This window comes from Amaranthus tricolor, chromosome 6 (genome assembly GCF_026212465.1).
Source record: "Amaranthus tricolor cultivar Red isolate AtriRed21 chromosome 6, ASM2621246v1, whole genome shotgun sequence".
In the NCBI taxonomy this organism is placed as follows: domain Eukaryota; kingdom Viridiplantae; phylum Streptophyta; class Magnoliopsida; order Caryophyllales; family Amaranthaceae; genus Amaranthus; species Amaranthus tricolor.
The window spans coordinates 20,055,674-20,067,695 of NC_080052.1; the positions used below are offsets into that span (position 1 = coordinate 20,055,674).

At 36.8% G+C, this 12,022-nt stretch overlaps 1 protein-coding gene across 3 annotated transcripts; it reads right to left on the bottom strand.

The window, feature by feature from the left end:
* Positions 1-156: 156 nt before the first annotated feature.
* Positions 157-11,177, bottom strand: LOC130814439 (uncharacterized). Of its 3 annotated transcripts, none has more exons than XM_057680494.1 (5): positions 10,976-11,177; positions 9,612-9,829; positions 7,408-7,662; positions 6,759-6,907; positions 157-702 (listed from the first exon to the last, which is right to left on the bottom strand). In XM_057680494.1, exons 1-5 carry the CDS (start codon positions 11,054-11,056, stop codon positions 509-511), a joined length of 897 nt encoding a protein of 298 aa, XP_057536477.1. In that variant the 5' UTR covers positions 11,057-11,177; the 3' UTR covers positions 157-508. The 3 variants fall into 3 exon arrangements, with proteins under 3 accessions (XP_057536477.1, XP_057536476.1, XP_057536478.1); XM_057680493.1 differs by having other exon boundaries at positions 7,408-7,668; XM_057680495.1 differs by lacking the exon at positions 157-702 and adding an exon at positions 4,738-6,492 and having other exon boundaries at positions 7,408-7,668.
* Between the last annotated feature and the right edge of the window lie 845 nt (positions 11,178-12,022).

Below are 12,022 nucleotides of genomic sequence, written 5' to 3' on the forward strand. Positions count from 1 at the left end.
TGTATTCACTTTACAGAATTTGATATTTAAAAATCAAGAGTCAGTGTATTTATTTTCATTCAATGCTGTTTTTGCCTTTGGATCCCAAAAAGAAAACCTCGCTTCTCCAACAATCAAGCAAAGCTAGAGGTTAAGATTGATCAAATCTATCTAGAATTTTCGCAATATTCATCACTTTCAATTGCATATACCATTGATCTTCAGAATTTAATGCAGATACGCTTCAAAAGTTAAGAAAGTAAAATGATTCCACAGGTACAAGGTTAATCTACACCATTTGAACTCTCATGTCGATCCGAATGGAATGGATCATCCTTTCCACAGAGGTAAAATCTTTGTCTTCCGGGTCATAAGATGGCAAGTTACAGACTCCATCTCGGTCGGACACGTATTTCAATTACTATAACAATCCTATGAAACTAAAAGTTTCTCATAATATTCATCAAATATACAAGTTGTTTGCATCGTACTTGGCAGAGTGGCGATAACTAGTTAATCCATTGTCCCTTTAAGCATGGTCCATATTGTGAAATCCCGGGAGGAGGGAGGTAATGAATCCAAAAACTATCATCTGAATTTCTTTAACTATACCCCACCAATGGTTGCCACCCTCAACTCCTGCCTCCGGAGCAGCTTCATTTTCAACTAGATGTTCTGCACCATCTGCTCGTGGACTCTCATTCTCTGCTCCTGGTTGCGCCTCTGTACGTTTAAAACAATACAACACACATCGGTAAAGTAGCCTTAGAAGGACATCGAAAGTTCTGTCAAAATAGAATACAAGATGAAAAGCAAGTAAAAAAGCACATATATGATTGATCACTACTAATCTCCTCATATGCAAAACCGATAGATGACAAGCTACATGTTAAAAATGGCAAGACAAAATTTTCTCGTGTAAACATCATGCTTAAAAAGATCTGCCTCGAAATGTGATGAACTTAATTTTCTACACACAGGAAAATATTTAGCACACCACAGCCTAATTTTCCTACCAAGTTTGAAATAGACAATTTTAGCCTACTACAGGTTTCTGTTGTCATTTGGATTCGAGCTGCCATTAGTTAAAGACTTATTTAGGTGCTGCTGCAAATGCATCAAGTGATCAAGACCTTGAAAAAGCACCAAGGAATAGCATCACACACATGGAAATGGGAACAACTCATGGTTTCACAACAGCACAGCAGCAAACTAGTGACCAAGCCACCTTGCACGACACGTGGAGACCAAACCTATGCATCTAGGACCTAGGCTAAAGTGGAGATGGAATCTTGGTACATGGAACTTCATGCCTTAGCCTAAGAACATCATTATTCATCATGGGAAACCCACTGAAATTAGCCGTGAAGGTCAGCCACTCAGTAGGTAGTACAGATCAGAACAGAACTCAGTTGCAAGCTTGTTCTGACCAGCTGACCTAGCACGCTTTGTCCAGATCATGTTTCATGGTATCTTGTGCCACCAAGGGTAGAAATGGAATCTATACACTAGGAACTTGCTATCAAGGTCCTAAAACCATTCTAACAATCCACGTGGAGTCCTATAAGCTGAGTTGAAGGAGGGCTGCTCGACTGATTTGCAGATCAGAATTTGTTCCAAGTGTTTTTTGTTTTCAGTTTCTGTTTTAAGTGTCTTGTAATTAGCACGTGTATTTTAAATAAGGCTCGTGTCATTTATAGCTGTTAAAGTAGTTGAGGACTCTATATAAGGAGGGCCTCACCCATGTAATAAGGAAGAATTCACGTTCATTTTGATAATTCAATACATAGAGGCATTTCAGAAAAAGTGTTTTTTCTGTTTAATTCTCTGAAGTTGGAGGCAACTTCATCAAAGGCTACGGAGTATCCTTTGATCCTTGGAGTGTTAAGAGTTGCGGAGCAGCCTTGATACTTTAAGGAAACCTCGAGTGCAAGGTCTGAAAGGCTTTGTACATATCGTTTTCGTGTCGATCATAGAGGAGGGTCACAGGTGATCAACATCAGAAAATCAAGAACGGAGTTCTTGGTTCTGTTTGTGGTTGTTTCGTGTTCTTTTCATGATCATTTCGTAGTATTGTTTGTAGTAATCATTAAAGCTTCCGCGCAACATTCATCCTTGCATAACCAAGGCCTTAATCAGACCCGGTTACGCATCAAATTGGTATCAGAGCACGGTTCACGAAGGGGACAAGGTACGCACAGAAGAACCGTTTTTCAGATTCTGTCAGTTTTTGGGGTTTGAAACGTGATCGATTTGGAGGACCATTTGAGGTTATTTTTCAAAAATGTTTTTGCACCATATTCTTCATTGAGTTGGTGAACTTTTGGCGTTGGAATTAATTGATTTGGTGGAGTAATGAAGGAGATTTGCATTATTCTTTACAGACTGCGCACAATTGACCAGTTCTGTACAGTGTGGTAAGTTGTCTTCGAAAACCTATCAAGATTTCTTTCTTTAGCCTTCATTTTCCATCACATTATCAATTAACATCCTATATTCATCAAACCACATCGTGTGTGCACTTTTCCTTACGTTTCATAGGCTTCTTGATTGACCCATTTCAGTGTTGCTTTGAAAAAGTACAGGGGGGTTCATTTTTTTTGTGTCTTCTGAATTTTATCTTTTCATCCTTCAATTTTGAGTCTTTTTCATTGTTTCTTTTTTTCACATTGATTCATTTTGAGTCTAGTTTTGGTGAGTCTTTTGGTGTAGTCAGTGGGGTTGTGGAAAAAAAGATGCGCAAGTGTTTTTGACCAAAGGTCACAGAATCAATTCAGACTGTATGTGTGTAGTAAAATTTGATTTATGATCAAACCACACAATATTTTTGAGTAATTTCAATTCTGAGTGTTTTTAGTCATCTTGAGTTGTGTTGTCACCAATTTTCATCAGTATTGGAGTTGTTTTGATTGGGTTCACAGTAGTGAAAGTGGAGCACACAGATTCTGAAGTTGTGCTGAATCAGTTCTGTTGCTTTCTGTTTTGTGCACAAAAATTCCAAAACCTCGTGTCTTTTTTCTTTCCTTTTTCTTCTTTTCACCCTTCATTGAGTCTAGAAGATGACATTATCAAAGTTAAACGTGAAAAAATATCGAGCATTTGATAAACCAGAACATGAACATGCATTAAAGGATAAGCTACAATCATTGGAGGATAAGAAATCCAACCTTGAAATGTTAAAGGAGATTTCTGAACGACTTGGATTTTGGGAGCAAGTTGATCATTTTCAGAAACTGGTGGATGCTAGGATTCAAATGCAAAGCATGAAGAGAAAGCTTCATCTTCAACAAGAAAAGTTGAGATTTCAACAGAAATTGCAACAGAGATGTGGGGATTCTAAAGTGGTGACTGTTCTTAAGTATGACCCTGATGCTAAGTCGGGTAGGCTTATATTTAACATCACTTCAAAGTATATTGATACAGTTGCGCGCCCTGCACCTCGTTTTAAGAATATCAATGAACTTGACAAGGTGATTAAAGAAATTCATGCAGAAATGAGTAATGATCTTAAAGGTGATGATATTGCTTCTAAACAAGAGGAACTTGACTTGTATGCAAATGTGATTCCTATCTATGATGAATATCCAGAATCAGATTGTGAAGAGTTTGTTGAAGCTCTTGAAGAAGTGGTTGAAACATCTTGTGTAGAGGTTGTTCATGATCTTGAAAGCATGGTTGAAACACCGTCTGTTGAAAGCATTGGAGATCTTGAAGAGATTGTTGAGACTCTTGAAGAAGTGGTTGAAACACCTTGTATTGAGAGCTTTAAAGATCTTGAGAAGGTTGTTGAGACAATTTGCATGGAGAATGTTGATTCCACAATGGAATGCTTTGAAATAGTGGACTTTCATTCGAGATTGGAGCTTGGCTTACAAATAGAGCCAGCAAAGAAGCATGAGTATGTAAGGGTTGATGATTTTGTTGAATATGTTCATGTTAGTACGTTTGTGGAGTTTAACCCTACAAAAATTCGAGGTCGAATTTTTTCTCAGAAGGGAGGAATGATACAAGTTAATTATGGTCTAGGTAATACAAGCAAGCTAATCTTCTTGGTAAGCTTGTTTAACATATGGATATGGTTCATTATGCAAGTGAGGGCAAGAGCTTTCATCCATACATGTGTGATGATCATGGGGAACATGGTTTCTAGCTTAGTGAATGGGCTGAATGTGTTTAGAATGTGCTGAATCAAGTTTTATTCCAAGACACTTGCAGATTCAAGAGGACACAGTAGATGACAAGGCTTCTAAATCAGAAGAGTAAGAGTGCAACAGCAGCTTTGGGTGGTTATTCTTCAATTGCAAGTGGCTGTTCAGTCATGTTCAGATTAGTAGGTGTAGCTGGTTATAAAATGTGCTGACCAGTACAGTTAAATGCAGTAGAAGATTTAGGGTGTGATTGAGATTGTTAGGCAGAATACAGCAGCAGCAGATGAAGCATTGTGCAAGCCAACAAAGTCAATAGCAACCAACAAGCATTAGGTGTATTGGACGTTAGTTCAGCAAACCATGGAGTATATAGAATTGAGGACAATTCTTTTCCCAAGAGGGAGGAATTGATGCAAATGCATCAAGTGATCAAGACCTTGCAAAAGCACCAAGGAATAGCATCACGCACATGGAAATGGGGACAGCATGGAAATGGGAACAACTCATGGTTTCACAACAGCACAGCAGCAAACTAGCGAACAAGCCACCTTGCACGACACGTGGAGACCAAACCTATGCATCTAGGACCTAGGCTAAAGTGGAGATGGAATCTTGGTACATGGAACTTCATGCCTTAGCCCAAGAACATCATTATTCATCATGGGAAACCCACTGAAATTAGCCGTGAAGGTCAGCCACTCAGCAGGTAGTACAGATCAGAACAGAACTCAGTTGCAAGCTTGTTCTGACCAGCTGACCTAGCACGCTTTGTCCAGATCATGTTTCATGGTATCTTGTGCCACCAAGGGTAGAAATGGAATCTCTACACTAGGAACTTGCTATCAAGGTCCTAAAACCATTCTAACAATCCACGTGGAGTCCTATAAGCTGAGTTGAAGGAGGGCTGCTCGACTGATTTGCAGATCAGAATTTGTTCCAAGTGTTTTTTGTTTTCAGTTTCTGTTTTAAGTGTCTTGTAATTAGCACGTGTATTTTAAATAAGGCTCGTGTCATTTATAGTTGTTAAAGTAGTTGAGGACTCTATATAAGGAGGGCCTCACCCATGTAATAAGGAAGAATTCACGTTCATTTTGATAATTCAATACATAGAGGCATTTCAGAAAAAGTGTTTTTTCTGTTTTCTTCTCTAAAGTTGGAGGCAACTTCATCAAAGGCTACGGAGTATCCTTTGATCCTTGGAGTGTTAAGAGTTGCGGAGCAGCCTTGATACTTTAAGGAAACCTCGAGTGCAAGGTCTGGAAGGCTTTGTACATATCGTTTTCGTGTCGATCATAGAGGAGGGTCACAGGTGATCAACATCAGAAAATCAAGAACGGAGTTCTTGGTTCTGTTTGTGGTTGTTTCGTGTTCTTTTCATGATCATTTCGTAGTATTGTTTGTAGTAATCATTAAAGCTTCCGCGCAACATTCATCCTTGCATAACCAAGGCCTTAATCAGCCCCGGTTACGCATCAGGTGCATAGTAAAAGACAAATCTCATTTTACTAACATGACAAATCAGGACAACTGAAGATGAAGAGCTGGGTTGCTTATGACAAGAACATCCATGATCACTCAACAATCAATGAAACTCAATTCAACAATAATCTGTCAGGTACGTGTTGCCACACAAAATAAGAACACTAAGTATCCACCGGATACTTGATACCAGATCTCAATTTTCTTAACTACGAAAAAATCACTAATAACATACACTACCAAACCACTGGACTCCAGCACTGCCGCACTGGTTATTGAAACCTACAAAACAGAGTTTCTAGCCCCTTCATATTCATTCTACTGACGTGCAATTTTGTCAGTCAACTCATCTTTACACTCATTTATGCATTCAAATGATCAAATCTCTAGTCCTCCACTGTAACAATACTATGTCGTGGCAATTAAACTAAGTTCATTATTCCTACAAATCTTGAACCCACTTTCAAATATATAAAGTGCATGTGCCTTGCTAAGTTCATTATTCCTACAAATCTGATCCAATACCTCCCATTTCCAACTCTTTGAAACCTTGCTAAGTGCCTATGATCTGTAAAGTGCATGTGCCTATGTAAAAATCCTTTCTCTATCTCAATACATACTAAGAAAAAACACAGAAAAGGCTAATGAATGATTTGTTTACAGATTCCATGGATGATGAATGATGATTGAGTATTTTGTTGTAAAACAGTAGGAGCTCGGGCAATTGTTTTTGGTACAGTGATCAGTCAAGTACATCAATTCTTGATTTCATTACTTGTCAAATGGTTGCCAGTCCAGAGCATTGGTTTTCAGAAGCGGCCCATCATTACGGCAGGAGTGTCGCTCCCCCAACTTTTTTCCCTAATATAATATTTATATATGACACCTTCAAAAATCACAAAATGGTTGTTGTAATGGTAAAGTTAATATTTATATAAATAAAAGATTAAGAGTTCAGACCTTTATACCCTTCAATTTTTAAGCCATGTTTATGTCCTTGCCCCCTCACTATTTCACTCAAGTTTCGACACTGTTGGTTTTTAGACATCATCACTCTCATCAGATAGTAAAGTAATTTATCAAGGATAACATTAAACTTCATCAATTATCACCCCAAATTTATAGCATCTAAACGATATCTAAGTAAATTACCGGCAGCTGCTGCAGCACCATTATCATCTCCTTGTCTTACAATTGGCTCAACCATAGCAGCAGGCCTGGGTGGACGAGGAGGAGCTGCAGCCCTGTGCATTGCTTGTGAAATCCAACGCACAAGGGGAGTTAAAGCTCCAGTCTGGTATCTGCATCACGTCATCATAGAAGTTGAGTACTTGCAAAGTTTTAAGATCGTGTAAAGGATTCATGATAAAAGAAACAGGTGAAGAGTCAGAGGTGGTGGACCAAATATGCCTAAGGATAACAAGCACATATGGACAAACAAACTAACACATGCAAAATACAGTACAACAAAGCTTTTCATTCTCTTGGCACATTACCATGAAAATGAAATTGCAGGACAAAGTTTTTCGATGAAGACCCATAAACTTGTTTAGTTGCACACTAGTACAGAAAAATTCAGTCAAGTGATACCAAGTAGAGATTCGAGAGGAGGGCCATACTAGGTTTTAAAGACTATACATGCACACAAGAAACAGAAGACACATTATGTAAGGACCCATATAGATGATAAATGCAGGACAAAGTTTGTATCAATGTTTTTCCTTCCTTGGCAGATATGTTTGTACCATTTCATACATCTTCAAGCAGATATTTTATTTCTAGAAGCATCTATTATACTTACAAATAGATGATAGATGCAAAGAACACAAGCACAGCAAGCCTGTGTCTCGAACCATCTTGACTAAATATAAAAATCATAGCCGCCAACTTTAACAAGAGAGGGAAGTCAAGCTGGAATGGGAACGGAAATCTCCGTCCAACAATCTGTCTTTGAGGTCCATGCTGCAGAGCTTGCTGTTGCTGTTGCTGCTGTGCGCCCATCTGGCTTTGGCTTTGTTCCCCACTGGCACTTGTAGCCTCTGAAGATATTGATCTCCTGTTACTAGTAAGAAATGAATAGATCATGTCAAATTATCTATCTTGGTTATTTACAATCCCAACCATGGAATAAAAACTCCCCCGTTACATTACATAACGCCTGTTATGTTACCTGTTTGAGATTTGCCATGACATTACATCCCGTTATATAACGATGCATGAATTTCACGATCAAAACGCCGTGTTTACCGTTAAGTAACGTGTAACGCTCGTTATTTTACCGTTATAACGATATTTGACCATTACAACGTGATTTGTCTCCCACTTAAAATTTTATTAATACCCGTTAACTTTAATTTACGATCATTTAAATTATAGTTACTCATAATATTAGTTGATAAACAAAAGCATTAACTAATAACTAATAAGTTAATTAATAATACACTATAAGAACATATATATTGCAATTATAATAGTTATAAGCATATTATTGCATAATAATAGTTTTCAACAACAAAAATGCAATTATAAGTTCAAACTCCCCTTATGTGATTTGTTTTCAAAAATCACAATGCATCAGCCGTGATTCTTGTTATTATTCCATTATAGCTGTTTTCCGCGACACCGCGACCGTTTTTGCTAGTGCATTCGAGACCACGTTTTTTTTCCATGATCTCAACCCCCCATGTATCGCTAGTCATAAGTCAACCATTTATCTAGTAGCCAAATACACACGCATGAAAAGTATCTCATATTTGAGTTGCATTATCCAGAATTGATTCTATAAATTTGGTAAACCAGTGATACACATTTAATATTTTAATATTACTCGAGAAAACTCCAACTATCTTAGGGAGGTGACGTGGAAAAGGCAGACTCCTGAATCTCACGTACACAAAAACTTCAGGAACAAGCATAAATTAACTTCATGGAATACACCGGGTCTAATTACTAATTGACTAAGTTGTTAGGTCTAGTCATGTGTAAGTCTAAAATGGATTAAGTCTACAATATTTTAGTGTCCACCAATTCTTAATCTTCTATTCACAAGTCCACATTCCTCACTCCCTACTCCACTTAATTACACTCTAACTCACACTCCTTAAATTTAAGGTTGGTGCACATTATTTTAGTATGGACTAAGTCCATGCAAGAGCAACTCCCTAGTCATATGGGTGCATCATTTATACAAGAAATTCAAGATATTATGTCCATTTTCAATGAGGCCAAAGTTTTGTGTTTATGTGAAGCTATAGAGGATGTTTCGAGTCAATCAGAAACAACCTCTTTGTTATCTATCACTAGCATTGGGGTAATGTAATGTTGATATTATATTTGATGAACCTTTCATGGATGCTTGTGTATACCTCTAGCTCTAATGTAATATCAACATATGTTTCTTGGGGGAAATTTAATTGCCAGCTTGAACTAGCCAACTCACTCTCAATTCCTGTGTCGAGAAAGGTGGCTCAACATTTAAATTAATCACTCCAAAACGATATTCGCTCTTAGACGATCACATCCAACTTCCCTGGTGTAAACCCAAAGTAAAATACTGGACTGAACAAGTATAATCCATCTTTATTTGAAACTCCTCCTATCTAAATGTAGAATTGCTCCCGGCAATTATAATAATCAAAACCCAAAAGATCACAAGGATTAAATGTACATAGCACAAACGCATACCTGGAAAAACATAAAGAGGAGCAAAAACTGTTTGTCATATGTTCTAAAGGTTTTGATGCGAAACTAGAATTTTCACATCGAATTGTTTGGTATACTGCTATCCCGAAAATTTCCATTGATAACATTAACAAAGTTCCCTTGCCTCTTACCTGGCTTCTCTAGGGCTGTTTGACTAAGTTCCAATTATACACAGTCTATAAAGTAATTACAACTAGTCACTATTGATATACGAATCTCAAAAATGTAATACCATAAGATAAAGCAGTTATACTAGTTAATCAAACAGTAAAAAGCTTGAAGCATCTCCAATATAATACTAACGTTGGTGTGTTGTACGTAAGAGGAATGAAAGTATTGGCAGGAATCCCTGAGAGAGTTCCCATGAATGGAAGCATGGGGACAGCATAAATTCCAGGTCCACGGTTAGGCTGCTCTGAATTCTGTGTCGTACCAAGACCGGGGAGCAGTGCAGGGTACATGATTGGTAACATATTGACATCTCCATGTTGAAAAGTTGGAAAATAAGGAATTTTTGGTATCTGAAACATTATATCGACAACAAGGTAAGCTAGAGAAACAACAAAGAAAAATACCAAATCGCGAGCTCCAATAGAAATTTACTTCACACAAAGAAATTCTTAAAACAACTTGCACTATTCAGTGGATATACAACATCCAAATTAACCAGCTCATCCTCAATAGATAGAAACACGAGTTAGAATACAAATTCTCCAAACCTAAGTTGTGTACGGGGTCAAATGCACACAACTTTTACAGTGTGTTTGGATAGAGAAAATGGAGGGAAATGAAGGAAAGGAATTTGAAAGGACAAAAGATCACCGGATAACAAAAAAAAGGGAAAGGACTTGGAGGGGAGGTTTTGGAGGAAAAACATGAACAAAATTTGTTAAGCATACAATGTCTCCTAAAATGGAATAATTTGTTGGGAAAATACCCTACTAAACAAACAAGGTGCACTTTCCCACGTTACCCTCCCTTTCCATTTCCTTCCTTCCTTCCCTTCCCTTCCTTTTCCCTTCCTTTCTCTTCTCTTCTCTTCTCTTCTAATTTGCTACCCAAGCACAGTGATAAACTTAGAAATCAAAGAGTTTCCCTTCCTTTCTCTTCTCTTCTCTTCTCTTCTCTTCTCTTCTAATTTGCTATCCAAGCACAGTGATAAACTTAGAAATCAAAGAGAGGTAAAGCAAAAAATCTCCAATCAAAGAAAATATATCTTGTTTTCTTTCTCACTTCTGGATAAATATTTGTTAAGGACCAAGGTTCTGAATCTTCAAGATCAATGCAAAACGAATATTTTTTCTTTATCAATCTCAATCATAGATAAAATATATTCTTTTCATAAATGATATCTTGTTTAGCTCAGATTTTCTAAAACCGTTAGAACTGAAACAATATTTTGTCACTAATCGATGAAAATTAAAAGTTTTCCAAACTCTAACACTCAAAAGGCAATGGTCTCTAGTGAAACTAATTAACACCCAATTAAACATTTAGCCAATAAAACAAGAATAAAATCCCTAAAACACACCCTAATTTCAACATTCTACCAATTCCATGATATGTAAAATTTAATAGTTTCCAGTTTTTACGATATCTCATACTAAAACAATCTTGGAGATTAAACAAACGAAAATAATGAAATAGAAGAAAGCGGAAATCAATACCTGAGGAAATTTGAGGTCATCGTCAGATGGTATTGATTTTTTAGAATCAGAAGTGGATTGAGTATCGGAATTTTCCGCCATTGTTGAATTTATTCTGCAATCGCCAACTTACTTAACTTATGAATTTTCTGCTCGCGAAGCTAAAAAATGGGGAGTTGGTAGTAGAATGACGGGAGGCGGGGCGGGGAGGGTCAAAAATAAAATAATCTGATTCTTAAATAGGGAAAATAAAATAAAATAAAATGGGGAGTAATAACAAAAACTGTACGTGGAATTCATAGTGATCTCCAATGAGTTATTGACAACCGTCATTCTTTTTTTTCCAAAAAGTTAAACAATCCGTTTTTGTATGAGACCGTCTCACACCCATAAACTTAAACTCTGAAAATTTCTATCATCCAGCTCGTCTTGTATGAGACTGTCTCGCCATAAGACGGACCATAAAATTAGCGCATTTCTTTAATTGATTACTTTAAATCGTAACGTTTTAATTTTAAGCAAACACTCTAAGACATAATGTGTATATCGGATCAGCCATTGTCTCACCATGAGACCGCCTCATTTAAGAATTAGTGTCTTATCAGCGTGAGACATGTCTCATACTTGTGTTGAATAGCCCAATAATAAAAGAAAAATTACCGTGAATAATATACTCCCTCTGTTCTTTTTTGAACTTTCACTTTGGGTTTTCACATATATTAAGGAAGATAGAATCTTTGGGTTGTAGTGGATATTGTTTTAATTAAATAGTAGTGTGAAGTAATGATTGTATTGGAAGTATGAGGTTATAGTGGGTATTATTTTAATTAAATAGTAGTGTGAAGTAATGATTGTATTGAAAATATGAGAGAGAAAATAATTATAAATAAAAGAAAAGAGATACATTAAAAAGAAAAGCGGGGTTTTAAGGGTTAAAAGTGGAATAAAAACTTTCTAAAAATAGAAAGTATTTTAAAGTGGAAGAACTTTTGAAACTACCCGTTATAGTAATGTGGAAGATCAAAAAAGAACGGAGAAAGTAACTTTTTGTTAATTTCCTTATAATAA